The sequence below is a fragment of the Canis lupus genome, chromosome 9 (genome assembly GCF_011100685.1).
Source record: "Canis lupus familiaris isolate Mischka breed German Shepherd chromosome 9, alternate assembly UU_Cfam_GSD_1.0, whole genome shotgun sequence".
NCBI lineage: Eukaryota > Metazoa > Chordata > Mammalia > Carnivora > Canidae > Canis > Canis lupus.
This window is the reverse complement of record NC_049230.1, coordinates 3240270-3267154: the sequence shown is the minus strand read 5'-3', so window position 1 is coordinate 3267154 and position 26885 is coordinate 3240270. Positions and strand designations below refer to the sequence as shown.

General features: G+C 64.3%; 2 protein-coding genes across 19 annotated transcripts in view; one reads left to right on the top strand and one right to left on the bottom strand.

Annotated features, from left to right (window-relative positions):
• Positions 1-1177: 1177 nt before the first annotated feature.
• Positions 1178-10574, top strand: ENGASE (endo-beta-N-acetylglucosaminidase). Its single transcript, XM_038549483.1, has 14 exons — positions 1178-1284; positions 3016-3083; positions 3244-3445; positions 4335-4483; positions 5016-5173; positions 5953-6101; positions 6408-6573; positions 7360-7463; positions 7771-7879; positions 7998-8188; positions 8710-8858; positions 9198-9303; positions 9612-9726; positions 9956-10574. Exons 1-14 carry the CDS (start codon positions 1178-1180, stop codon positions 10385-10387), a joined length of 2205 nt encoding a protein of 734 aa, XP_038405411.1. The 3' UTR covers positions 10388-10574.
• A 3833-nt stretch (positions 10575-14407) lies between these two features.
• The window catches only part of RBFOX3 (RNA binding fox-1 homolog 3), a 445638-nt gene continuing 433160 nt past the window's right edge, over positions 14408-26885 (bottom strand). For 12 of the 18 annotated variants that reach the window (XM_038546405.1, XM_038546408.1, XM_038546403.1 and 9 more), the window contains 9 exons: positions 26079-26132; positions 25141-25233; positions 23848-23908; positions 20728-20781; positions 20468-20600; positions 19819-19999; positions 18886-18947; positions 17754-17832; positions 14807-16091 (listed from right to left, as the gene is read on the bottom strand). In XM_038546405.1, the coding sequence (XP_038402333.1) occupies positions 16047-16091; positions 17754-17832; positions 18886-18947; positions 19819-19999; positions 20468-20600; positions 20728-20781; positions 23848-23908; positions 25141-25233; positions 26079-26132 (762 nt within the window). In that variant the 3' untranslated portion in view covers positions 14807-16046. Of the gene's footprint in view, positions 14518-14800; positions 16092-17753; positions 17833-18885; positions 18948-19818; positions 20000-20467; positions 20601-20727; positions 20782-23847; positions 23909-25140; positions 25234-26078; positions 26133-26885 lie in introns of those variants that run through there. The other 6 variants (XM_038546394.1, XM_038546411.1, XM_038546393.1 and 3 more) reach the window with 6 other exon arrangements.

Sequence of the window (26885 nt, the reverse complement as noted above, 5' to 3'; positions counted from 1 at the left end):
AGGTGCTCATGCACCTCTGCACCCCGGCTACACTCCCCCCTGCTCAGGCCTCCTTGTACCACATTTACTGTGAACTGTTCCCAAGATGCAGGGGACGGGCCACCTGTGAGAAGCCTTCAGGCCCTGTGAGTTTGGGGACACCACAGCTCCTGCAGAGCGCAGATTTGGGGTACAGAAAAAATTCATGCCTCAGTGGAGTACGATGCATCATCTACCACACGTCCCTGCTGCTGTTGTGTGACTCCAGTCCCTGTCTCTATCAGGGGGTGCAGATGGTCTCTCTAGGGGTTCAGTGATCTCCCCACCCCCACCCTGCAGAAAAGCTGCTTCTGCCTCGGCTTTGATATTCATTTCAATGCTCCTCATCTGTACACGGGTCTCCTATCCTCTTTGAACTGGTTTTAACATCTGCGCGGTTGCTTCGCGGATTAACAAGAAGAAAGACTTCATCTCTTGTCCCTATTTACACCTGAATGAGAATTAGGGTTTCATCTTTTCCTGAAAATTATCTTTTTTAAAAAAGATTTTATTTATTTATTCATGAGACACACACAGAGAGAGAGAGAGAGAGAGAGGCAGAGACACAGGCAGAGGGAGAAGCAGGCTCCCTGCGGGGAACCCTGATGCAGGACTCGATCCCAGGACCCCGGGGTCACGCCCTGAGCCCAAGGCAGACGCTCAACCGCTGAGCCCCCCCAGGCACCCCTGAAAATTATCTTTGAATAGGGTTAGACGACCCGAGCTCAGTCTCACTGCTGCAGCTTACTGGCTTTGTGACCTTCGGGCCACGGTTCTGCTGCAGGAAGGGGTTTGGTGGGGACAGACAGGGATGCTCCGAACCGGGGATGCAGCGCAGCCGCGGCCCCGCCCCCGCAAGGCCCCGCCCCCGCGTAGGCCCCGCCCCGCGTAGGCCCCGCCCCTCACCGCGGGCCCGCCCCCAGGCCGTCCTCCGACTACAAAGTCCGGGTCACCCGGGGGGCGAACCCAGACCGCAGGCCGCGAGTCCACAGCCGGACCGCGCTCTCCCTCCGTTGGGCGGGCCAACCCCGCGCTTGTGATTGGCCGGCGGCCGGAGGCGGGGCCGGGCTCTGGCCTGTGATTGGCTGCTGGTCGGAGGCGGGGCCGGGCTCGAGCTTGTGATTGGCCAGCGGGCGGCGGCGGCGGGCGCGGCGTCGTGATGGAGGCGGCAGGGCCCGAGCCCCGGGCGGCGGCGCGGCTGAAGGCGCCCCCGACCCCGGAGGAGGAGCGGGAGCGGCGGCGGGCGCGGCGGCGGCCACGGAGGAGGTGGGCAGGGGCGACGGGGGCCGCAGTGGCGGGCGGAGACCGGGCGTCGTGCCCGCCGCCCCCGGGGTCCGCGCGGAGGCGGAGGGGCCGGCCAGTGCTTGCCCGCCGTTGCTGGGCCGGAAGGGGCCGGAGGGGGCCGGAGGGGCTCTAAGCTGGGGGGTCTCCGGGAGCAGGTGGCTAACGGCAGGAAGGGTGTTCCGGTCGGGGGAACCGAGTGGCAGAGGCTCAGCGGCAAGACAGGGGCGGACGTGCCCTCCTGAGCCCGGGCTTGGCTTCTCGTTGGCGCATTTGCTCCCCTGGAGGAAGTCAGCAGCACCTGGACGGCCTTCCCGGAAAGAGCGTCCCTAACTTTGTTAGATCCCTAGGGGTGAGACCAGGCGCGTTTCAGGCTGCACGGGAATGGGAAGCACGTGGTTCGGGCTGCTGGGGAAGGTGTTCATCTTTGGGGAGGCATGTTGCCTTGGCGTTCTCCGTCCTCAGGGAGGAAGAACAGGTGCAGAGGTCATCTGGTACCCACGGCAGGTGTCCAGACAGGTGTGGGGGCGGGGAGCTGAAGGTGGGGAAATCATGAAGGCAGAGGGAGGAGCAGCGTGGTGGGGTGACATTCCAAAGGAAGCATTTTCCTTTATTATTTATTTTTATTTTTATTTTTTATTTTTTTTATTTATTCTTTATTTTTATATTTATTTATTTATTTATTTATTTATTTATTTATTTATTTATTTATTTATTTTTATTTTTTTAAGGAAGCCTTTTCCATAGTACTTCTACTTTCAGGAGATTCGAATGTCTCACCCCTTCCACCCACCCAGGGAGTTTCAAGATCCCCCTAAGAAAGGTCCAAGGAAGTGGCGGTCGAGGTTGGGCGATCTCTAGAGCATTTCCCACTCTGAAGCCCAGGGCCGGTATCTACAGCAGCTGCAGTGTCTTCTTGCGTTCTAGTGATAATGGTTGTCTTAAAAAAAATTTTTTTTTTGAGGATTTTATTTATTTGAGAGGGAGCATGCCCAAGCGTGCACGAGCGGGGGAGTGGCAGGCAGAGGGAGGCCCCGACTCGTCACTGAGCAGGAAGCCGGATAATGGGGGCCTCGATCCCAGGACCCTGGGATCACAACCTGAGCTGAAGGCAAATGCTTAACCTGCTTTGTTGGGTCCTGAAACTCTTAGTTCTGTGAGTTTTCCAACCGCTTGGCCCCAACAGAACCTATGGACCTTATGAAGTATAACTTAGGTCTCCACAGGGTGACGTCTGGGGGGGCTGTGGCAGAGGGTTAGGGGTTTGCTCATAGGACAGGGGAGCGCTGTGGGAGGCCCCGCCATGTCGCTAACACCGGCTGCTGTGGGAGGATCAGCGCCTACTAGCCTCTTAGGTTCAACGCAGTATTTCCATAGTCTGCATTCAAAATGTAAGTCGGAGAATAACGCCGCCTCCCCTCTGCATGACTAGATGGGGCCTAGTCCATTTGCTTGTCAGTGTTCTTTTTCTTCATGCTTTTACTTAAAAAACCATGGGATCCCTAGGTGGCTCAGCAGTTTAGCACCTGCCTTCCGCACAGGGCGTGATCCTGAAGTCCCGGGATCAAATCCCATGTCGGGCTCCCTGTGTGGAGTCTGCTTCTCCCTCTGCCTGTGTCTCTCATGAATAAATAAATAAAACCTTTAAAATATATATATATATTTATATAATAATATATATATATTATTATTATTTTTAAACTTCTCTTTGCTTAGAATTGAGGAGGAGCAAGAAGAAGCAGTGTTTCATGATGTGGTCAGTTTTACCCCGGATCCTCTGCCAGGTGAGAAGGATGGAGGCTCTGCACGCTGTCTCCGAGTTCACTCTTGGCGCCTCGGGGTCAGACCCGCCCCTTCCTGTTCTTGTTTTCCTCTCTGTTGTCAGAGCATCACTAGGGACCCCACACTTTCCATCTATTCCTCATTGTTTCCTCCCCTGACCAGGTAGATATTATGACAAGGACACCACCAAACCCGTCAGCTTTTACTTCTCTTCGCTGGAGGAACTCTTGGCGTGGACGCCCGGCATGGAGGACAGCTTCAACGTGGCCCTGGAGCCCTCCGAGTGTCGGCAGCCGCCTCTGAGCAGCGAGAGGCCCCGGACCTTGCTGTGCCATGACATGATGGGCGGGTACCTGGATGACAAGTAAGGCTCTGCGAGGACATCGTCCCATGTTAATTTTGTGGCCTGTTTTCCTTGCCTGGGACGGGGATGGAGGGAAAGGAGGGAGGGAGAGCCATGTGGCTGAGAACACTGGCTGGGTGGGGGAGTCAGGAGACGGGCCTCTGGACCACACTGCCCTGACGGGGCGAGGAGCACGGGCCTCCTGTTTCATCTGTAAGAGGACGCGGGCCAGGTGAAAGCTGGTGCCTCTTGCAGCCCTGAAACCATTGGCTTCCGGGAACCACGTGCCCTTGAAATCTGGTAGGCGGGGCGGGTACAGCAGTGGGCACCCTCTCCACACTCCTGGCCCCAGAGCGTGGTCCTCACCAGCTCTGGCTTCGGATGTCCGCTGTGACACTCCCGCGCCTCCAGAGTTGGTGCGCGATCTGCTCAGAGGTCTTAAACGTCTATAAAACAGTCTTGGACGGGACGATAGATGGGAAGGCTTGAGTCAGGGCCGGCCACCAAGGGCCAGGCAGAGGCAGGTGGTGACGTCTCGGTTGTAGCTCATGTGGTTATCAGCCTAGGCCGTCCTGGAGGAACTGCGTTAGGGACCAGTGCGGGGACACCAGGCCTGGAGCTTTTGCACAAGCCCTTGTGCTTGTCTTTTCTCCTCTCTTGTCCTTGTTGAGGCTGAAAACGCTCAGCCGCCAGGTGCAGTGGTGACTGCCGGCTGGGTCTGGTGAGGATGTTTCCCTGAAGACCTCTGATCTACTGGCCGAGGCGTAGTCCTGCTTCTCGCTCCAGCCAGCAGCATCTACACCGTGCCTGGTGCCCAGTGAGCTTCAGTTAGCGTCGCTGGCCAGGACTGGAGAGAAGCTTCACCGGGGTCCCCGTGTCCTGGGTCCCGACTGCTCTGTTTCTTGCGCAGGTTTATTCAGGGCGCGGCGGTGCACAACCCCTACTGCTTCTACCACTGGCAGTCTATTGACATCTTTGTGTACTTCAGCCACCACACGGTGACCATCCCCCCTGTGGGCTGGACCAATGCTGCCCACAGGCATGGGGTCTGCGTGCTGGGTAAGACCCCAGGGCTCGCCTCCCACTCAACCAGACTTGTTAGCACACCTGACAGGTGAGCCAGTGACGAAAAAGCTTGGCCTTTGCTTCTGAGTGAGTAGAGCTCCTCAGCTGGGGCTTTCTTGATAGGTTAGGACGGGCGAAGCAGACTTCTGGAAGGGGCCAGGCCACTGGGTCACTGTCCTAGCCGAGACAGGGCAGCCACAGACAGTAGGCAACGGATGGGCGTGGCTGCGTGCCAGCAAAACTGCAGTCATGAACCCAAGCGGTGGGCGGCCGTGGCCCACAGGCCGCAGGTGGCTGCTCCGTGGGCAGAGTGGTTGTTTCCCAAGCTTTCTTCCCCTGCACCTGAATCTTTTATGGCCTGTTTGGCACTGATTGCCGGGCTCTGCCCGCAGGTGGTTTAATTCCCCAGCTCTCCGGGACAGCCGAGAATGTGAGTGGGCGAACAGCTTGCTGGCGATGCAGTTGCAGGAACCACGCTCTGCCAACTGCTGGGTTCACCTGACCTCGTTTCTCTGTGTCCTGCCAGGGACCTTCATCACCGAGTGGAAGGAAGGTGGGCGGCTCTGTGAAGCCTTTCTGGCCGGGGACGAGCGCTCCTACCAAGCCGTGGCTGATCAGCTGGTCCTGATTGCCCAGTTTTTCCGTTTCGATGGCTGGCTGATCAACATCGAGAACTCTCTGAGCGTGAGCATAGCCTCCCTTCCGGTGCTTGCCCAGCCCAGCCCGTGGCCATGTGCTGTCCCTCTGCTGCTTTCCTCAGCCTCCCTGTTAGGGCAGCAGGAGCCGCTGCTCGCCTCCGAGTTAGAGCCGGCCCAGATTTCTGTTATTTCTCAGCGACACAGAATGTTCTCCGGCGCTGTGTCCAGACACCTTGGTTGGCTGAGCTTTGCCTTGGTGCTCCTTCAGGCCGACAGCTCTCCCTCCTCCGTCCGGCTTGCTCGGGCTGTGTGTGTGGCTTCCCCTCACGCTCTCTCCCCTTTCATGGTGTTTTGTCTTTCCTTGATTGCTGCGCCCATGTCCTTCCTGCTTCAGAAAGAAGGACAGTTGGGGCGCAGGGGGCTCAGGTGGTTGTCTGACTCTTGATTTTGGCTTGGGTCATGGGACCGAGCCCCAAGTCAGGCTCCGTGCTCAGTGTGGAGTCTGATTGTCCCTCTGCCTCTCCTCCGGAGCACTCTCTTCTCTCTCAAATAAATAAAATCTTAAAAAAAAAAAAAAAAAAAAAAAAAAAAAAACCAGAAAAAAGAAAAACAGAAAAAAGGAAAACGAAGAAAGGAAGGATAGTGGGAGATATCTGGCTGGACCCTCCCCTCAGCGTCTATGGGTTGGGGGGGCTCCAGGGACCGCGGCTTATTTGGAGTATGTGTTTGCTTCTGAGATGAAGCATCCTCCTGTCTGTCCTGCGCTGGGCACCTCTCGTGACAGGCCCACGCCTCACCGAGGGTCTGCTCTTCACCCCCCTCCAGCTGGCTGCAGTGGGGAACATGCCCCATTTCCTCCGGTACCTGACCGCTCGGCTCCATGAGCAGGTCCCCAGAGGCTTGGTGCTCTGGTACGACAGTGTGGTGAGCAGTGGCCAGCTCAAGTGGCAGGACGAACTAAACCAGCACAACCGGTGAGCCGGGCAGCCCTCTGGGCGGAGAGGGCGGTGGGAGTGCGGCCTGCTTCCAGGGCCTGGCACACATGACCACCCCCGTGGGAGAGGGCAGGGGTGGGGTGCCTGCTACTGGCCGCCCTCAGGTGGGACTACGCCAGGGGTTGGCACTGCGCCGAGGGCCGTAGGCCGTGCCTCCCCGGCTGGGGCCCTGCTCTTCGGGGCAGGCTGCGTTCTGGTCCTGGAGGCAGCTGGGTCCGGGGTGGAGATAGGATGGGAGGGGAAGGAAGGGGACGGCCCTCACGGCTGGTCCTCGCCACCTTGCAGGGTCTTCTTCGACTCCTGCGACGGCTTCTTCACCAACTATAACTGGCGGGAGGAGCACCTAGAGCGGATGCTGGGGCAGGCCGGGCAGCGCCGGGCGGACGTGTACGTGGGAGTGGACGTGTTCGCCCGTGGCAAGGTCGTGGGAGGCCAGTTCGACACGTACAAGGTGGGTGGTGGCCCTCGAGGCTGGGGCGGGGGGGCGGGCTGCAAGCCTTCCATGGCCTGGTTTTCTCGGGGACTTTCCGTTCCCGTCTGCCCTCAAGGGAAGGAAGAGGCAACATTCTTTCCGGAGAAACATGGGTGACCCGCCCGGGGCCAGGCTGTGCCCCGAAGCCCCAGCCTGCAGCCGCCCTGCAGTCAGGCGGTGCTTTGTACACAGGTGTTCGCGGGCAGAAGCACCTGTTCAGATGCCTGCCTCCGCTCTAGCTAGTGGTTGCCTCTGCCGGGCGGTTTCGACCGTCGGGTGGGCTCAGGGAGCTCGGGGCTAAGGACCAGGTGAAACAGCCAGTTTGGGGAAGTGCTGGTTTAATACCAGCAGGGTTTTCTCCGGCGAGGCCAGGCATGTCGGCAGCGAGGAAAGACAGGAGGGGACGGCCGGGGCTGAGGCGCCCGGTGCGGGGTCAACGGGGAGTCCGCTCGGCTCCTGGGCTGCCAGGCCTGCCCCTTCCCCAGGGCCACGGGGATGTTCTTGCTCATTAATTAAGCTCTAAGTGAATAAATTAATCCAATAACTGAAGATTCTCTCCACCCGCGGTGAGTCTGCTAACGTGACGACGGGTACAGCCAGGGAGACCCATGCAGCCTGTGGGCGCTCCCGGCCCCCAGAGACCCCTGCCCGCTTGCAGCCCTTCTGCCCACCGCTGCCCCCCTCGGAGCTGGGAGGGAGCCTTGGCAGCCAGGCTCGGCGCTTCCAATTTACTGAGAAGGGGGGGTCCCGGACTTGTCTCCGTAGTCGCTGGAGCTGATCCGGAAGCATGGGTTCTCGGCGGCTCTCTTTGCACCTGGCTGGGTGTACGAGTGTTTGGAAAAGAAGGATTTCTTCCAGAACCAGGACAAGTGAGTCCTGCCTGTCCCAGGGGCTTTGTGATGGCTGGAGGGGGGAGCTCTGGTGATTTCTCTGGTTTCCCAGGACATGTAGGGCAGGCTGAGGGCTCAGACGGAGAGAAGCCAGCCATCGAGGCTGCTTCCAGGTGGTGTGTGGGGGGCCTGGCAACCAGTTAAGCAGGAAGGGGGCGAAGGTTGGGGACCTTGAGGGTCCCCCCAACTGCAGACCTGCATCTCCGGCACATCTGGCGGGGTAGCCCCGCTCCCTGGGTGGGACGCAGAGAGTGACCTCGGGGGTCCCCTGCATGTTCCTCTGCAGGTTCTGGGCTTTGCTGGAACGCTACCTGCCCACACACAGCATCTGCTCTTTGCCCTTTGTCACTTCTTTCTGCCTGGGCATGGGCACGCGAAGAGTGCGCTACGGCCAGGTGCGCGGGGTCCCGGGTGGGCCGCCCTCTCTGACTTTGGTCTCTCCCGGGAGAGGTGGGGGGCTCGGGTGGGGGGGCTGGCGGCCCCGGCACTCCCTCAGGCGGCCCCATCCTTCAGGAGGAGGCGGAGGGGCCCTGGTACCACCCAAGCGCCCAGGAGATCCAGCCGCTGTTCGCAGAGCACAGGCTGGAGGGGGCCGGGCGGGGCTGGGTGAAGACGCACTGCTGCCTGGCGGACGCCTGGAACGGGGGCAGCTCCCTGCTCGTCCGCGGGCTGATTCCACGCGAGCAGGACCACGTGGCTGTGAGGTAGGTGAGTGCGTGGGGAGCGAGGTGCGGGGTCCTGTGCTTGCCCTCTCCCTGGGGAGCACTAACCTGGGCGGCTGGGCCGCAGCGGCCAGAATGACGGGCCACAGCCCAGGTGGCCTTTGGGGTAAAGAGCACAGAACCTTCAGTTCCTCCCCTTCCCCATTTTGAGTGTGTGATGCAGTAGTGTTAACTGTGTGCACATCACCGGGCCACGGGTCTCCAGAACTTTCTCACCGCCCCCACAGGACAGCTCCCATCCCCACCCCTGCTGTTTCTGTGGGCCCCTCTCCTGAAACCTCTTCTCAGTGGAAGCCCATAGAATTCCAGGACCCAGAGTTGTCAGCCACGGAAGGATTGGGCCGGGGTGGGGGCAGGGAGGCCACCCCAGCCGCGCACACCCTGAGCTCAGGAGCCTCCCCGTTCCTGGTGGGAGGGGCCATGGCCCGTGGGACCCGGAGCCAGGGGTGGGGGGCTTCTCAGCCGCTCCCGCGAGGCCGCTTACCCTGGGCCTCCGCCGGCAGGTTATTCTCTCTGCAGGTCCCCGTGCCTCCCCAGATTTTCCTGTCCTTGGTGTACAAGCTAGAAGGGGCTTCGAATGTCGGGGTGGCACTGGAGCTCACCACAGGGGATGCGGGTAGCTGCCACGTCGGCAGCATCTCGACGTTGAATGGTGAGGAGTAGGGCTCTCCTGCCTCCTGCGGGCACCCTCTGCTTCAGGGACACCTCGGGGAGGAGGGTCTAGAGGGTGCCCCAGGCCGGGGGGGGTGCCCGGACAGGGACAGTCCCCCGTCAGCTGAAGCCTCTGGGCTGCAGCCCTTGCTGGGCAGCACAGTGGGGGGCTGAGGGGCTCCCCCCCTGTTCTCCTGCCCCCAGGGCCTCAGCCTGTTTGGCCATGAGTGCCTGGCACCAGCGGGGAGTCTAGTGGCCCCCGGGGCTCCCTCGGGTGTGGACACCTCCCTGCGTGGGTTCCTTTGGGTTCTCCTCATTCTCAGGTCTCTTCCCCTGGCAGAGACAAGCTCGAGGCACAGTCCCCGACCCCTCCGGGTGCCCCCCACCAAGCTGGCCCGATGGGTGCACCGCTGCAGCCAGCAGCTCCGTGGGGGCTGGGTCCAGCGGTGAGTCTCCAGCAGGGGATGGCCACATGGGGGGCTCGATTCAGGGGCCCTTGGGTGAGGAGCCCCAGAACTGGGGGGCTGGATGAGCCCTGGCCAACACCCCCCACCCCCCCAGGATTCAGGAGCCCTGGGACAGGAACCCAGGAGGCTGCTGGGAGCAGTCACCGTCCCACCTTAGGTTCTTCCCACCGGCCACAGGGTCCGCCTTAGGATGGACCTTCCTGCCGTGACTTGAGGCCTCTGAGCTGCCAGCCTTGGTGCTGAGCCGAGGGGGGCTCCCCACGACTGATCCCACTTGTCCCCTGCAGCTGCTACAAGGTGAACCTGCGCGACTGCCTCCTGCGAGACCTCTTCGTTAGCTTCGCCCGGCCTCCAGGCAGCCGGGAGGAGGAGAGCTTCGTCTGCCGCCTCGGCGAGGTCCAGGTGAGGCTGCGGACGCCGCACTGGGGCCCGGCCGAGGTGCCTCCCACCACACGGGAGGCAGATGTGCCTGGAGGGGGGCCGCGGGGGTGCCGGGGAGGGGGCTGCAGGGACGCTGCGAGGGGGGCTGCAGGGGTGCCAGGGAGGGGGCTGCAGGGGGGCTGTGCAGGGGTGGGCACCCTAAACCCCCTGCGCACGTGGGGACCGTGGCGAGCCTTCTCTGTCCTGGCAGGTGGTGGATGCCAAGAGCCTGCTCGCCCCGCTGCCCCGGGTGCAGGCCGTCACCGTGTCCCACGTGCGCTGGCAGCGAGCCACCCCTGAGGAGGAGGGTTCCCCTGCTCGGCTCCGGCTTGGCTGCACCCTGCACTGGTCCTACCTCCTCTCCCCCATCCGATGCTTCCGGATCCACTGCTGCGTGGGGACTGGCGGTGGCGCTCTTGGCGGGGGGCCGTCGGGGCCGGAGCAGCCCGCGCTACTGGGCCTGGCATTTGTCAACCAGTATCGGATAGTGGACCTGGTGGTGGCGGCCGCGGGGCCCAGCGGGGACGGCCGCGTGGAGTTCCTGGTGGAGCCTGTCCCCAAGGAGGGGTTTCTGGTGCCACGGGCGGAATGGGGCAGGGCGGCCCTGCTCTACTCCATGCCCCGCACGGATGGGGCGTTATGAGCGGAGCGGGCACGAAACCCAGAGGCTCCTGCCTCAAGGCTCCGGCTACTGCGGCACAGTGCAGGAGGCCCCATGCGTGGGAGGCCCCACGCGCAGGAGGCCAGGATTGGGGCTTTGTCGTCGTGGACGTTGGTCATAGGAAAACCAAGAAAGTGTGTTTGCCGGGCTGGTAACTTCCTGAGGTTAATGAACTCTTCTAATCCCTGCCTGGAGCTTGGGTTCCCAGGTGGGGTGACAGCATTTGGGGAAGCTAGTTCCCCTCAGGTCCACGAAGGGGGTTTCCTAGTAGGCTGCGACGCGTGGGCTCCACCAGCTTAAATGGGACCGGAAGCCTCCGAGCGGGCCCGGGAGACAATTCCCAGGGTGAGGGCTGAGGGCACAGGGTGCCGGGCCTGGTATCCCGGGGACTGGCCCGCTTCCCCTGTGGACGGGGGGGCCCAGGGCCGGGCTGGTGCAGCTGGCACCTCCCCCAGGCCAGGTGGGTGGCCACAGCCCAGACCCCCGTGTGGGGCTGTCTGTCCCAGGTTACTGTCCCCATGAGCCGGAGCCACTCGTGGAGCCTTCCCATGGCCCCGTGCCCTCCGGATCTCTTCCAGGTGGTTGGTGCCCGGCCCGGCCAGGCCTGGGCCTGGGCCTGGGCCGCGGGAGCCCTGGTGGGGGCCCTGCCTGTGGCTCCTCCCAGGGCTGGGGTCCCTGTTCACGCAGGTGCTTTGATGACCCTCTCCATGGGGCCCCTTCCTCTCTTGCTTCTCGGCCTTCTTGCACTTTCCTCCCCTCTGCCTGTGCTGAGGCTGGCGGGAGGCTCTACATGGGGGGGGATGGTGAGGGAGCGGGAGACGGCTTCTCCAGCCGCACAGCCCCCTGTTGAACCTTGGGCCGCCGTGCTGGCTTCCTGGCGGGGGCCGGGGTGCGCCTCCACTCGCAGCCTGGGGTACCTGCCCAGCTCTTCTCCTGGGCCCAGCCGCGTCCCTCGGGCTGGGGGGGTCTCTTATCCCCGGGCCTCACAGGGCCGTCAATGGGGGGTGCTTGCCCATTGCTCTGCCCTCCACCTGCGCTGTGCGAGGGGGAGCGGTGCTGAGGGCCAGGGCACCCCAGCTGGGGGTCACACCAGGGCTGGCCTGTCGCCCCGGGTCCATGGGCTTGGTTGTAGGCTGTAGGGAGGGCAGAGGCCACCAGGCGGCAGTGCGGTGACACCGCCTCTGCCGGTCGTCCAGAATTCGGGATTCAGAGAGGTGTTGGGGTGGCCCGGTTGAACGGCAAGGGAGCGTCGTGCCTGTCACGGTGGGACAGGGCACGTGGCCGAGCCAGCTCCGTCTGGTGGGGAACGGGTTTGGCCAGCAGCAGGGCGGTAGCTCAGGCGGGACGAGGAGGGAGCCTCTGCTGGCCAGCTGGGACAGACGGGCCACCCGCACCCAGGCTGGCCCTGAGGACCTGGACAGCTCAGCAGACCTGGGGGGACGTGAGCCGCTGCAACTTGGAGCTGCTCACGTCGTCGTGCTCTGGCTTTGGACCTTAGGTTTGCCCTGAGCCTCTCCTGCTTGGTAGTTCCAGGGGGGCCAAGGTGGGGCTCCTGGCCCTTTCCCTCGTGTCCCCAGAGGTGGGGGCCGGCGGGGCCGGGGGCTGGGAAGCCAGCGGCTGCTCTTCATTCGTGAAGCCTGTTTGCTTTTTTAAGTGCAGTTTCCCCCAAATACCTTATGCAGAGAAGGAGGGAACATTCATAGGGCAATTATTTTCTTACAGTCTGGCGGGCGGGGGGGGCACCCAGCCCCGTGCCCCGCCGCCTCCATCCCAGCCCCATGGAGAGCAGAGGCTCGTGGGCAGTAAAATCCATGTTGGCGCTTAAGCCCGCGTCCCTGCGCGGGGGGGGGGGGGGGGGGGGGGGGGGGGGGTCCTCGCTGAAATAAACCACCCGATGTGACACCTGAGGAGTCAAGCGGGCGAGCTGTGTTGCGGACGCGGCGCCTCGGATTCGGAACCTGGCCCAGCGTCTCCAAACCCAGGGCTTTTAAGCTCTTGTTTGACTTCTGCTTTCCTTTCCTTTTTTTTTTTTTTTTTTTTTTTTTTAAGATTTTAATTATTTATTAGAGCCAGCTCGAGAAAGAGCAGGGATGGGGGAATGGGGAGGGGAGGGAGAAGCAGGCTCCCCTTAGGGCAGGGAGCCCGACCTGGGGCTCCATCCCAGGACCCTGGGGTCATGACCTGAGCCCAAGGCCGCCGCTCCACCCACGGAGCCCCCCAGGCGCCCTGGACTTCTGCTTTCCCTCCTGGTTCTCCTCCCTCTTCGGGGAGGGGGCTTCCACCACAGCCTTCTGGGGATGGGAGCCTGCCCCCCCGGGCTCACCCTGAAGCGGCACCCCGCCCCCCTGCGCCCCCTGCAAGGAACGGGGGTCTGCTGATACACATCAGGTCGCAGCGGGGTGTGATCGGAGCCCCCCCAGCCCGCCGGCCTGGCCGCTGGGCAGCCCACGACGTTGGCCTGGGCCAGGCGCTCTGTGCAGGAGCCTCCGCTGGGAGGGGGCTGGGGTGGCCGCCGCCCTGGAATGTGCCCCACCGGTGGGGCCCGGCTGGCTCTGGCTCTGGGTCCCTCGCCCAGAAGTGTCCTCTGACCCCACCCCCTTACCCTGGCCCCGGCCCGCGGAAGGCCGTGTCCTGGGACAGGCTGCCCGTCCTGCTCCCCCCGCCCCGCCCCCAGGCGCGCCACGCACCACCCGCCCCTCCACCCTCCGGGCCTGGAGCTGCCAAATCAAAAAGAGTTGTCCTGGTTTGAAGAAAGAAATCTTTATTAATAATCTTAATAATAATACTGTTGATTTGAATGGTCACACCTTGGAAGCATACAGAATGGTAAGAAAGGAAGCCTGGGGCCTGGCTGCAGTCCTGGGGCCGGGAGGGGGCCGCGGCGGAGCAGCAGGGGCTCGGCCGGCGGGCGGGGTCTGTACACGGGAATAGAAAAGGGGCTCATTTCCGGAGCTTCAGGAGCTGATGCTGAATATATAAAGTGAGGTGTAGGTTTTTTTTTTTTTTTACTTTTTATTTTTTTTACTTTTTAAGTTTCATGAGACAGTGGAGCCATGTTGGGAGCCTACGTCGGTGGTTTTTTGCTGCTTCCCCTCCTCCAGCTCTCCCTGCCTGGCCGGGCCCCTCCCTGCCGCTCCCTGGCCCTCCCGCCACCCCCTCCGCCACCCCGGGACCCACCGGGACCCACCGGCGCCGCCGCCGGCCCTGCCCTCCCCGCTCTCCCTGCTGCGCCCGCCCGTCACTGCCAACCTCCCCCTGCGGCCAGGCGCTGGCCCCCCTCCCGGCCCCCCGCTCCCCTGCAGGCAGAGGTGGGGAGGGCGGCCTCCCTCCCACCGTCCGGGCCCAGGCCGCCTTCACGGGGCCACAGGAACCCGCCATCGGGGCCTGAGCGTGTCCCGGCCCGAGACCCCGCCCTCCCGACAGTCCGGGCTGATCCTGGGCGGCCACCGGCCCCGGAGCCCCTTCCAGAGTTCTGGAACCACGTCAGCCCTTGGTGTGGGGTCGGCCCCCAGGGCTGCTGCTCAGACAGGCTCCTGCGGCCCACAATGCCCAGGCTTGCAGAACACCCCAGGTTTGCAGAACACCGTGTTGGCAGCATGGCCCAAGGGGGAGCCGGGGGCCCGAGGGTGACGGGCACCGGCCGGAGCCAGGGACCCCGGGAACGGACAGCCGTCCCCCCCACACCCGGCCCGGCCGTCCCCTCCACTGGCACAGTTGGCAACAAAGGTCAAGTCCTGCTGGCTGCTCTCCCCGCGCAGGCCCACGGCCTGTTCCTCCGCTGGGCCCCGCGTGCCCTGGGAGTGGGGGCCGGAAGGAAGACTTGGTAGAGACGCGGCCCCTTCCCCTCCTCGCAGGCCGGCGGCGCGGCCCGGGCGCTCTCCTGGGTGGGCGCCCGGCGGGACGTGCTCCCTCGCTGCGGTGTGCGGCGCCACGCGCGACTTGGACGTGGTGGATGCTTCTTGGTTTGGTTGGTTTTTTTTTTGTTGCTTGGATCTTAACATCTTTTTTTGTTTGGTTTTTTGTTTTGTGATTTTTTTTTTGTTTTTTTGTTTTTGTTTTTGTTTTTTGTTTTTGCCCTTCATGGTCCAAGAAGGAAACGGTGGAAGCTTTCACTACAACAGAAACAGAAAGGCAGGACTTGCAGTTTCACGGAAGCAACTCCGGGGCGTCGTGAGGACAGACGGGCCCTGGCGAGCGCGCAGGGCAGCGGCCGGGAGGGCGGGAGGGGGCCCCGGGCCCTGACGTCCTAGCGCCTCCCCCCACTGTCCTCCAGGCCCAGCTCTAGGACCCTTCGTGTGTGACCTCCAGGGCAGAGTGTGGTGGGGAGGGGAGACGTGGGGGCGGCAGGAGCAGACGCAGTGAGGCCCGGGGGAGGGGGGTGCAGGGGAGGAGGGGGGGCAGGGGCGCCCGGCTGCTCTGCGTGGGTCAAGGCGAGGGCAGGGCGGATGGACAGCACCTCACAGGCCGCGAGGGCCCGGATGAGGTGGCGGTGCTCCGGGCAGAGGGGGGCGGGGGCCGGTCCAGCATCGGGGACCCACCCAGAGCCCAGCTCTGGCCCACGAGGGGGCTCTGGCCCGAGACCCTTCCTCCAGGAGCTGCCTGGCTGCCTCGGCAGTACCAGTGGGTCCCAGCACCGGGGCCCCAAGGCCGCAGAGCAAGGCATCCAGCCTGTCTGGACGGGAGGCTGGCGCCGGCCGTGGGCCTCCCCCACTCCTCACCTGCTTGCCCCTTCTGGAATGTACCCCGATAAAAGGATGTTTTCAAGCCCGGGGAGGGGTAAAGGGTGCTGGAGCCAAGTGCAAAGGCGACCAGGCTGGCCAGGCCCCATCTCGAGCAGTGCTGGGGGGCCATCCTGGGAGCACGGCTGGAGGCACCAGGGGCTGGAGGGACCAGGGGCGGGCTGAGGGCGCCTGGCTGGAGGGGGTGCGGGGTGCGGGGAATTCCTTCCTGCACTGTCATTTCCTACATAGAGGCTAAGTGAGCCCTGAGGCTGCTGTGGCCGTGGTGGGGCCGCCTGTACCATGTGCTTGTGACTGCTTGGGGCAGGAAACGTCCTCAACAAACTCGAACCCGAAATGTTAGTCTCAGCTGGATAGGGTGGTGGGGGCGAGGGGGGCGGACGGGCCACTCTCGTCATTAGCTGGGTGACGGGAAGGTCGGGAGGGAGCACTGTCTCGACCAGAAACCCCGCGACGAGCGGACGGGAGCTCCGTCTGACGGCCTAACCCCAGGAGGGACGGTGGCGCGGGGTGTCTTCGAGGCTGCGCAGCCCCGGGGCCCGGGGGGTCGCGTCGCCCTGGCGGGCTCTATTGCTAGTCGTGGGGAGAGGTCGTGCGCCCGGCCTAGCCCCTCCCCCTGTGCATACCGTACCTGAAACGACTTGGGGGTACAACGTCAACAAAGTCAAAATAGGAAGCAAGGTTTCAGACATACAGGGGGCACCAGGGTCAAAGACACACACGCCATCGTGAGGGGCAGGGAGACCAGCTGGCTGGAGGTAAACCCTATGGGCTTTGGCGTCGCGTGCCGTGGCCTGGGGGGGGCGCACTGTCCTCCTGGTGGCTGTGCCTGGTTTTGGACTGCTGGGTTTGGTGTGTACTGGGCAGTCAGTGTGAATGCTGCTAGGGGCTGGGCCCTCTTGCTAGTAGGGGGTGAAGCGGCTGTACCCTCCTCGGCACAGGCTAGCCTGCAACATCAAAGATGACAAACAGCCAATCAGTACCGCCTTTCGGTAGGGGGGGGAAAAGCAAAAAAGAAAAAAAAAATAAGGAAAAACAAAAAGAAATAGCTAAATCCCATTTTTTGCCCCCCTTAGGAAGGTCTGCCTTGGGGAGAGCGGGCGCCGGTTCTCATGGCAGCGGTCGGGGGGCCCTGGGCCTAGTTCTTCCGTGGTAGGGGCGGCCGGTGGGCACCAGGGGGCCGCCGGGGTCATCGGCCGCTGCGCTCCTAGGTAACAAGGCTGGAGCTGCCTCCCGGTGGCTCTCTTGGCTCAGGCCTGGCCCTTCCTGGCCCTTGCTCCTTCGTGGGGGCCGGGGAGGAGGTCTGGGGGGAGAGCTCCACCTCTTGGCGCCCGGCACTGCCTGCCCTGGGGCAGGACTCAGGAGGGTGGAGGGACCCTCGTCAGGGTTCCCCGGGCCTCGGCCCCACCAGGACGGGCTGTGCCGGCCCGCCCAGCTCCTCGGAGCTGTAGGGGGTTTCCTGGGGTCCCTGCTCTTCCCCCAGGTGCTCGCCTGGGCCCTCCGTCTTGCCGACCAGGACAGGCCTTGGGTGCTCTTGCTCCCGTGTCCCTGGGCCGCCCTGGATCAGGGAGGTCTCCAGGGGAGCCTCCTCCCCACCAACCGGTTTCAACAGAAAAAGGAAGATGGTGAGTGCCAGAGGAAAAACTTGGGGGAAAATGCAGAAAATCCTACAAATAAAAATGAGAACACAAGAGGGGCCTCTGTGAATGAGTGAAAGCTTTTAGCCAGCAGCCGCACAGAGGGCCGCGCTGACCCCGGAGCCGAAGGGCCCGCTCCCTGGCCCCGCTCCCTGGGGCTGCCGGCAGTCACCGCGGGCTGCTTGCCATGCCGCAAAGGTGTTAAAAATCAAAAAAGACAAAACAAAAATTGGGAGGGAGTAATCAAAACCAAGGAGGTGGAACAAGGAGTCCGTGTTGGCTCTGACCGTCCTCCCCCCTCACACCCCGGGAAAATGTGTTCATCTTTGATGCTGGACGCCAAGCTAGCTAAAACCCGACATTAACAGCCCCTGGGGCGGGGGGGTCACAGAGGCAGGGGGTCCCCTGGAAGCGGGTTTCGGGGTACAGAGTGAGCTGGGTTGCATGTGTCGACAGCTGGCCATACACACACACACACACACAGACACACCGGCTGCCGTGGGCCCACAGGGCGTGCGCAGGGGCTGGGGAGAGCCGGCCCCGGGGCCACAGAGGGGTCTGGGTGGGGGGCCACAGGCAGCCCTGGCCCCTGGCCTTGATGCGAGGAAAAGTGCGAGGGAGCGACAGGACACAGAGGGACGGCGGCGGACACCCCCCTACGTGCGGCGCGGTGGCCCTGCTGGCCTCTGGAGCCTTAGAAAACTGGGCGAAGTGGGCATGCCAGGGTCTCCCCAGAGGGCCAGGCGTCCTTCCCGGGCGGCCGACCGTCCCGGCGCACCTGCTCCTTCAAGGTCCCCGAGGGTGCCAAGGGGCAAGCCCTCCCGCAAACTCCCATCTCGGCCTTGGTCCTTCCGGGCACTGCTCAGAGGTCTGGGTCCCTGTCCTGGGGGCCTGCCCACCCCCTCCTGGCTGCGGCGCCAGGCCCTCCTCGTCACGCTGGCGCCACGGGCCGGGCCGCCCCCGCCCCCTTACCATGGTTCCGATGCTGTAGGTCGCCGCGGGGCCGATGGTGTGGTGGTAGGGGTCAGCGGCTGCATAGACTCTGCCGTAACTGCGGAGACAACACGGGGAAGGCCAGAGGCGTGGGGGCTATGCGGGCAGGTGGGGGGCGGCAATGGGTCTCCCACCTCCTCCCAGACATTTCGGGAGCACCCTCCAGTGTGGTCCCACCTGTGAGCCACCCCTACCTCCGCCCGCCCTTGCGCCCTCCTTCCTGCCCGGGCAGAAGGAAGTGTCCAGAACACGGCTGGCCACCCTCCCAATTCCTCCAGTGTGGGCCGACCCGGGCGAGGGGCCAGAAGAACCCCGATCCCCAGGAAGATCAGGGCAAGGTGGTGCGGAAAGGCTCCGAGCAGGACGAGCGGGCGTGGGGGGCGGGCAGGGAGGTCACCGTGAAGAAGTGGCGCTGCGTCCCCTCCATGATCTTCCTCTTATTTTGTGTATGAAGTCCCAGCCTCTTGGAGGACAGGGCTGGGCGGAAGGGTGTGCTGTACACCTGACCCCCCACCCCCGACACGAGATGCAGCCAGAAGCTTTGGAAGGTGGGGGTCGGCAGGTGCCCCTGGGCGAGAGGAAGAGGCGGCCCTCGGGCACCGGGACGTCTGCGCTTCCCTCAGCGAAGCCCAGTGGCCCTGAGGCCAAGTGCCCGTGTGCCAGGCTCGGCCACCCCCGGACCTGCCCTCGGGACAAAGAGCCACCCCCCAGCCTCTGGGCTTGCTGGCAGCCAGCCACGCTGCCATCTGGGGTCCTCACACCCCTGGGGGAGGGCACGCGGCCTTTCCTTCTCAGAGCTGAAGGGTCTCAGACCTGGAAGGCCTGAGTGGGGTCAGAGGTGTGCCCAGGGCAGACGCAGAGCCTCCTCGTTACCCTGCTCCCCGGAGGGGAGGGGTCAGGGCTCAGGGCTCAGGGGCTGGGAATTGGAGGCCCCCCCACCCCCGTCGTGCCAGCAGGAAGTCAGGGGCTCACTGGCTCAGGAGACTCCAACCTGCTCCCCTCTGTCCAGACCCTGCACCCCAGGAAGAGGCCCCCCCCTGCCCTGAGCCCACCTCTGCAGTGACCCTGCTGCCCTACTGCCGTCTTCACCCGACCGGTGTCCCAGCCATACCTGTCGCTGTAGGCCGCTGCCGCCGCCGCAGGCTGAGCGTATCTGTAGGCTGCATAGCCCCCCTGCGGGGTAAGAGCAGGGAGAGACAGCACAGGGGCTTAGTGGGGGCGGATAGAGCCTTGGGCAGGTGCGGACTAGCCGGTACAGGCCTGGGGGCACCCAGCTTCGGGTGTAATGGAGGGCTCAGGACTGCAGACTCCCCAGGGGCATGGTGTCGGGTGAGGCAGGGATCACACCGGCAGGTACCTAATAGACGTCTGGTTGTGTCTGTGGCTTTGGCACATGCTAAGGGCCCAAAGACCTGCCCCAGCCCAGTGAGCTTTGACGTCAGTAGACGTGGAAAGCCCAGGAGTGACTCCGGGCCATCAGGGATCCTGGGCAGGGTCAAGAGCAAACCGAGATCGCGTCTTGGCGCCAGTGCAAAGGGACTGTCGAATTATGAGCAACTGCCCAGGATGAAAGCAGGGTCTCCCGTTGGGCTGGGTGCGTGTGCATGTGCGTGCGTGTGCGTGCGTGTGTGTGGGGTCGTCAGCTGCGGCTCCGCGGCAGCCCCATGAAGGGACAGAGAAGCCACAGGACCCCACCAAGGGGTCTGCCCTGGAACCCCTGCCTCCTGGTCTCTCTCCGGGCCTCCATATCAATGGGGTGCCCATGGGGGCTCACTCAGCGCCCCCAATGTGGTTAAGGATATGGGAGAGTCGCCCCCGCCTCCATCACCCAGTGTCCTGTGGATGCGAGAAGACGTGGGCACAGACAGCCCAGGCGCAGCTGTGCCCAGGTCCCCGGGGACCAATGCCCTGGGCACCCTTCCCCGCCCCGGTTCCAAGCATAGGGCGGGATGGGTGGGGGCCAGGGCCTGGGGGCGGGGAGGTGAAGACCCTGGAATTCGGCCTTGGGCCCCCCACCCCCGCTCCCGCCTAGGGCTGCACTTACATAAATCTCAGCACCATAAAAGCCATCCTGATACACGACCCTGGAAGCAAACGGACAAGAGAGTGGTGGGAACGCTGGAGAGGTGGGGTAGGCCGGCTCCGGTGTCTGCTGAGGAGGGAGGGGGCAGGGTGCCAGCCCTGCCCATGGGACTGGCATTTTAACAAGCGTTTGCTCCAGTGCCCTGTTTTGGTATAACAATAGAGTAACACCCTTGCTGGTCAGCTCCTTTCTCCCACAAAGCCAGGGGCCCCTCGGCCCATGCTGCTTACCCTCCCCCCACCCAGCCCAGGCAGCTGTCCCCCGAGGGGCAGAGGGCACTGGCCCGGGAACGGACCAGGGAGGGCTCAGCAGGCCCCCACTGTGCGCGCGGGCCAGCCACCAGCCCGTGCAATCATCCAGCCAGGTGCTGGGGCTCTGAGTGTCCCCCAAATGCCAGTGACCCTCGGTTCCCATGGCAGGGTGGGGTTGGGGTGCCGATATGGGGCGCCCGCAGTGCAAAGGTCGGGGTGGTCCTGGCGCCCCCACCCCCCGCCGTTCCGGAAAGGCTGCCCAAGGCCTCCCTCCCCACACCCCCTGGGCCGCTCTCCACACCTCCCTCCCGGTGCCTCCCTCCCCAGGTGCCTCCCCAGGTGCCTCCCCAGGTACTCACGCTCCATAAGTTGGGATGGGGGGCGGGGGCGGCGCAGCCCGAAACGTGTTATACACGGCCCGGCCCCGACCCCGTAGGTGTGCGCCCCGGTAGGCAACGGCTGTGCCCGTGGTGGGGTAGGGGAACCCCGTCACTGAGGGAAAGGGGGCAGAGGAGAGGCGGTGAGAGGGCAGCCGGCCCAGCCCGCCCACACCTGTCCAGCCCCGTGCCCGGGCCCCGTCCCCGGCCCTCCACCCCGCCAGGACCGCTCCAGCCTGTACCTGCATAGAATTCAGGCCCATAGACCGCGCCTACCACGGGATTTAGCTTCCAGCCTAGAAGAGAAGCAAAAAAACCCCAATCACCGTCTTCCCCATCCTCCCCCCACCTGCTCGCACTATCCTGGGACTCCCCCCACGGGGGGCCTCTGCAGCCTGCTGGCCCGACCCACTCCCTCCGCAGCCAGGCTGGGTACTGGAGACCTGCGGCCAGGTCTTGGCATGCTGTGGTCTCTAAATAATGGGGACCAGGTCGCTCCGACCCCTCTGCCCGGGGCGTCTTTGGGATTCTTTTCAAACTGGGGCCCTCCCGGCCTGCCTCTGGGCCTGCCCAACCCCAGGCACCAGCCCAGCTGCTGGGAGTCTGCAGTCTCTGCAGGAATTAGGAACTCTGGTGGGGTGGGCTGCCTGCCAGGAGGGGCCGAGGCTGCCCTGAGGGGCTGGGCTTGTGCCGCAGCTTCCTCCCACCTCCTGCCCCAAAGCCTCTGTCTGGGGTGGAGCCCCTTCCCCACTGCCCAGTCCTGCCCGGGCTGCCCCCAGAGCAGCCAGGGAGCGGCTCCCTGGGGAGGAAATGCCTTAGGACTCCAGGTAATAGGACAACTAACCCTTCCTGGGCACGTCCCCATGTGCCACACTGTTCTAAACCCACCCAACGGGATGGGAGTCACACCCTCCGGTTTTACAGATGAGCAAGTGGAGGCTCGGAGGTGCAGCAGCCTCACATCCCAGAGCTGGAAATGGCAGACCCGGATGCCCACAGCCACATTCCAGGTCATTCCCTGGCCCCCAGCTGTCAGGGGCGCCGCCTCTCCCTCTGCAGGTGGGCCGGCTCAGGACCCCCACCCCCACCCCCCTGCACAGGACCCCCCCCTCGGGCTCAGGACCCCCGGCTACGGGGCTGGGCTTCCTCTCCTAGCAGAGACCCAGGTGCAAGAGCGAAGCCTGCTTCCACCCGAGGCCACCAGGGGTGGACACGGGCTGGCTGGGAGCACACTCTGGCTCCAGGCACTGGTGCAGAGAGCGTGGGCTGGGGGGGGGGGGCGGTGTATCGGACCCAGCCCTGGCCCCCTCCGTGCACCTGCTCTTATGTTTGCAGTACGCCCTGACGGCCCAGCTCCACACCCCTCTTGACCCTGTGTAGGGGGTGCAAAAGGGACTGAGCCCACTGGCCGGCTAGCCAGACAGCCCCGGAGAGCAGGGCAAAGGGCGAGACCAGGCCATCAGTGTCGGCCTCCACCTGTGAGCCTCATGCCCAGATTCTAACATCCCCCTGCTGGGCGGGTGGCTGGACCTGGGTCCTCCTGGGGGCCCATTCTCCACACTTTCCATGAGACCGTGGGCCGCCTTCCCTTCCGGGTCCACCATCACCGGACCTGCGTGCATGTCTGTGTCTGAACATTTGCTGCCGAGACTCTGGAATCTTCTCTAAATCCCAGCCCAGAGGCAAGAAACATCCCAAGAATGGAGTCTTCTTAGTAAAAACCCATGACGGAGCAGAGTCCTGGAGCCAGAGACCCGAGCCCACCTCCCTGGGGCTCTAATCCAGTGGCTTCTCCTCTGGGTCCGTTCTTGGAGGCGGAACTTCCCTTGAGATGGTCCCTGGCACTTCCACTTGCCAATTCTGGGGTCCCGGGTGTCTTTATCGGTCACCCTGGCTCTCTGGCTCCGCCGAGCCCATTTCACTGTGTGGGGCCCCAGATGGTGGGGGCAGCCAGAGACCCCCCTGGGTGGCTCCTTTGTTTCTGCTGTAACGAGTGTCAGGCCTGGAGAGTGTGTTCCCATAGTGGACACTTCTGCCCCTCTCCCCCCGCAACCGATGAACTCCTGAGTGTTCTGGAGTGTTGGTTCAAGGGAGTCGAGCCACGCTCCCAGGCCTCCAGAGCCCGCTGCGCTTCACCGTCAACCCACAGAGAACCCACTGTGGCCCCCGTCCTCGCTCGGGCCAGTGAGGATGCTTCCGTGACACCGTCGCCGTGAGCACTTCGCCATTCCTTCTTGCGCGACCAGGGCTGGTTCTGTGCCCGTCCTGTGACTATGTCCGTCGTCGTCCGTGGACCGACTCCGCTGTCAGCGTCATGCTTCCTGACATTCGCAGGCTCTGCCCCGAGGGCAGGGGGTGTGGCTCTTGGGTGAAAGTGGGCATCTGGCTCCCGATGATCATCCTGACCCCCAAACACGTCCTGATCTCTAAACACTCGTCGTTCCCGTGCCAAGCACTCAAGGTGAGCTCAGGACGCTGGCGAAGCCAGGAGCCCCCAGATTTTTAGGAAAAATTTGAGCTCTCGTAGTCTGCAGAAAAGCAGGATGGGAGCCCTACTAATCTAAACGTGGCTCAGCCAGACCCCTGTCCTGCTCCAGAAGGACACGTGCGAGGCCATGCTGGGGGGTCACGTGGCAGGTCCCCCAGTGTCCTGCCCCCTTGCTGCCGGGCACCGGAGTCCATGTGTGGCCAATCACATGGGGACAGGCGGGCTGGGGGGTGGCTCGGTCACTCTGCCCTACTCGGGGTGAGGAGCCCAGACCCCGCCCTGCTGGGTGACTCATCCTGCGAGCGGGGCTGCCAATCCCGGGCACGGGGACAGACTCAAACGGGCCCCAGTGTGCTGCCGAGATGCTCAAACCAGTGTGCATGGCTGGGCGCAGCACCCCTCCACCCCGCCCCTGGGGTTCTGTCCCCAAGGAGGACTGGCTGCTTCCACTTGGGGACCGGCATGCACACGGCCGAGACCACTCAGGTGAGGCACATCGTGCCCCCCAAGGCTCACTGTGTCCGAGGCGGAGGTGGGGGGCTATTCTAATCATCTGCACATCTGCTAGATACTGAGGACCTCCAGCCCAGGCCCTCCCTCACTGCTTGGAAAAGAAGGAACGCTCAGGGAACGGCCACAGCCGCTGTTTCTGGGTGCCCCGGGTGCTTGGGAAGGCCCAGGCATCTTGCCAGCCATGTGGGCCAGGTGGGCGGCCCCAGCTCTCCTCCTCTCTTGGCCAACCCACCCCCTGTGGACCTGGGACGTGAGGGTCACGTAGCATCAGGGAGGTGGGCCTCCAGCAGCTGAGGCTCCTGCACGGCCTGTGTCTGGGTGGGCAGCCCCCGCAGCCTCCCTGAGGTCCTGAGCCCCTTACCGTTACTGTAGGGGTTCGCAGTCTTCTTGTTGGTCATGACGCGGGCCGTGGCGTTATTGACCTGCCCAGGGAGAAGGGGGAGAAGGTGAGGGTGAGGGGCACGTGGGCCTCCTTGCAGGCCTCTGGCCGCCCCGGTCCTGTCCTGCACTGCTCCTGCGTGCCCCGTGGAGGGGGCTGGGGGCTGGGGGCTGGCAGGGAGGCCCGGACAGCCTCTGTGCCAGCCTGGCCCCCCACCCTGGCCCGCCCTCTCCAGCCTTGGCCGCCACTGCTCCCAGCCCTTGGCTCAGGCACCGCGTCGGGCCCACGGGCTCTTGCCCTTCGCATGCTGTTCCCACAAACCAGGCCCCGGTGTCTCTCTGGCCACCCGAGGCCACTGGAGAAGCTGGCTGGTGGACTCTCCCCAAAGTGCTCTCAGCCCAACTGGCAGACCGGCCCCCAAGACATTCTGTGCCCTTGAGGGGTGCTGAGGCCTTCCTCGTCACGGGCACCCCTTCATAGGCAGAGTTCCTGATGGTATCCCTTGGGGACAAGGCCCATGCAAGAGGGGGCGCCAAGGGGGTGGTCCTATCTCCCTGGAGGGCCCGACTGGCGTGCAGAAAGGAGGGAGGAGGCCTCTGTGGAAGGAAGTAGAGACCAGTGCAGGTGGGGAGGGAATCACACATCCAGTGCGAGCCCCGGGCCTCGGGCTGTATCCTCAGAGCCTGGCCGGGGTCGTGCCTCCAGTACCCCTTCCACTTCCGGAAGCCCTCCCCCAGGCCTTCCCACGTCCCTTCCCCTGGACTCTGCGCTAGCTGCTGACTCTCCCCCGGCCCCCCCTGCCCCGCGTGTCCAGGAGCCTGGCTCCCAGACACCTGAAGCCACAGCACTGGGGAGGGGAGGGGCGATGGGCCGCCCACCAGAGAAGGGGCAAGGGGGCCACTGGGGGGGGGGGCCCTGGCCTCCTGTCTCTGCTGCTCCTCTGGGCCGGGTCCCTTCCTGGCAGCGGGGGCTCCTCGGACGGAGGGGTCGGGGACCTAACAGCCCCCTGAGGGCACACGGAGCTGACTGCCATCCTTGGAGCTGCCAGGCCTCAAACATGATTTTCGGGGCTCCTCCCAGGGTCTGGCTGGTTCCCGTAGTTGGGGTCCCCCCCTCCAGAAAGCAGAGGGAGCGGGCCTGAAGCCTGGGCCCAGGAGATGGGCCGGGCTCTGGCCTGGGCCCCTCCGCAGGTGTGGCCGCGGGGCGGGGCGGGGGGCCCTGGGGACAGCGGCCGCTCTCACGGGCACGCCCTGCGCAGCACACTTATCTGAGCACCTCAATTTTCCGTCCCTCTACGATCGTCCCATTCAGCTTCTCCCGGGCTCGGTCAGCATCTGAGCTAGTTTCAAAAGTTACAAACCCAAAACCCTGTGAGCGGAGAAGGACAGACACGGAGAGAAAGGATGAGAGGAAGGAAAACATAGGAGGCGCGGGGTGGGGGACAGGGCAGCGGGGAGGGGAGGGGTGGCGGGGACAGGGGGGAGGGAGAGAGAGAGAGAGAGAGAGGGACTGAGTCAGGTGAGTTGAAGGAGAGGTCGGCAGCCCAGAGGTCTGCCCTGGTGCCACGGCAGGATGCCCCGGGAAGGGTGCGGCCCCAGGCGGGGGCTGCTGGCCCGGGCCCGGCCTCAGCTGACCGCCGGCACCTCCACCTCCGAGAGGACAGGCCAAAGCCACGAGAAATGCTCGCCCGGCCCGGCCGGGGCCAGACCCGTCACCCTGCTGCCACCTGGGGGGCAAGGCAGGGGGCTTTCAGGGTGCAGCCCCACCCCCTCCCCCCTCAGAGCCTGCGTGGAGGGGGTGGGTGGGGGTCTTCCCTTGCCTGGGCAGGGAGCAGGGCTGGTCTTCGCCGGGCCCCCTCCCGCTGCCCACCCTGCAGCCGCGCCCCCGAGCCTCCGGGCCAGCTGGCGGGCAGGCCGGCGGTCCCCCTGGAGGGGCGGCGGGCGGGTGGGGCCCCGGGCCGGGGGCCCAGGGCTCTGGGCGCAGACAGAGAGGTCCCGACAGCTCCGGGAGAGAAAGAAGCGCGGCAGCTGCGGCAGCAACACAGACGGCAGGGGCGGGGCGGGGAGGGGGAGGCGCGGGGAGTACAAGCACCCGTGTAGCTCAGGGGTCCTCGGGCGCGAAGCTCTCCAGGAAGGAAACGCACATTTCACACGTTAGCCTGGCGGGACCTACAGCCGGCGCTGTAATGGTGGCGGCCTCTGGGCGGCACCCACCTTGGAGCCCCGCTCGTTAAAAATGATCTCCACGTCTAAAATTTTTCCGAATTGCTGCAGAGACAGAGAGGGGGGTGGGGGGACAGGGGAGGGTGGGTTAAGACTGCCGCCCCCCCCCCCCCACCTGTTCCCCGGGGATGCTCACCTGCCGCCCAGGTGTGGCCCTCTGCCCCGCCCCAGCCAGCCTCCTGCAGGGAAGAGGCGGGCTCTCGGGGTAGCCTGCTGGGGGGACGGAGGCCCGGTCCGCTCTCACGGAGGGCTTTCCCTGTCCAAGCGCCCCCACGTAGGCGCTGGTGACGGGGAAGGGCAGCCTCCCCGGAGTCCCTCTCCTCTCCCTGCCTGGGCTCGGCCCCAGGTCGCAGACAGCCACCTCTAACTCACACTGAAGGGTAGAGGGCTATGGGTAGGCCCTTCCCAAACAGTGGGGTGCCACGAGGGGGGCAGGAGACCCTGGAAGAGACAAGGGGCCATCGAGGGACCCCGTACTGCCAGCAGCCTGTGCTGTTGGGGCTGGGCCGTGTGGGGTGCGGGGCAGCGTTGACCCCAACCCCTGTACCCAAAAGGACACACTGGCCAGGCAGGCGCAGGTGCTGCGGCTGGCCCCTCCTGCCCCATCACTGGCCCAGGGTCCCAAGGGCAGCCCTGGCTCTGAGACCGTGAACCTGTGACACCAAATTCCCGGAACGCGGTCCCAAGGGACCTGCCCCAAGGGCTCCAGTGTGTGGAACTAGTGTCCCCTGCACCCCACGACCACGAGCTGGTGGAGCCGTGATGCGATGTGGAACAAGATAGCAATGCAGTCCCAAC

Coding starts and splice junctions, on each gene's coding strand:
- ENGASE (XM_038549483.1), top strand. CDS start 1,178: ATGGAGGCGGCAGGGCCCGAGCCCCGGGCGGCGGCGCGGCTGAAGGCG. Junction 7,464..7,770: donor TTCTTCCAGAACCAGGACAA/GTGAGTCCTGCC, acceptor GTTCCTCTGCAG/GTTCTGGGCTTTGCTGGAAC. Junction 8,859..9,197: donor CAGCATCTCGACGTTGAATG/GTGAGGAGTAGG, acceptor TTCCCCTGGCAG/AGACAAGCTCGAGGCACAGT.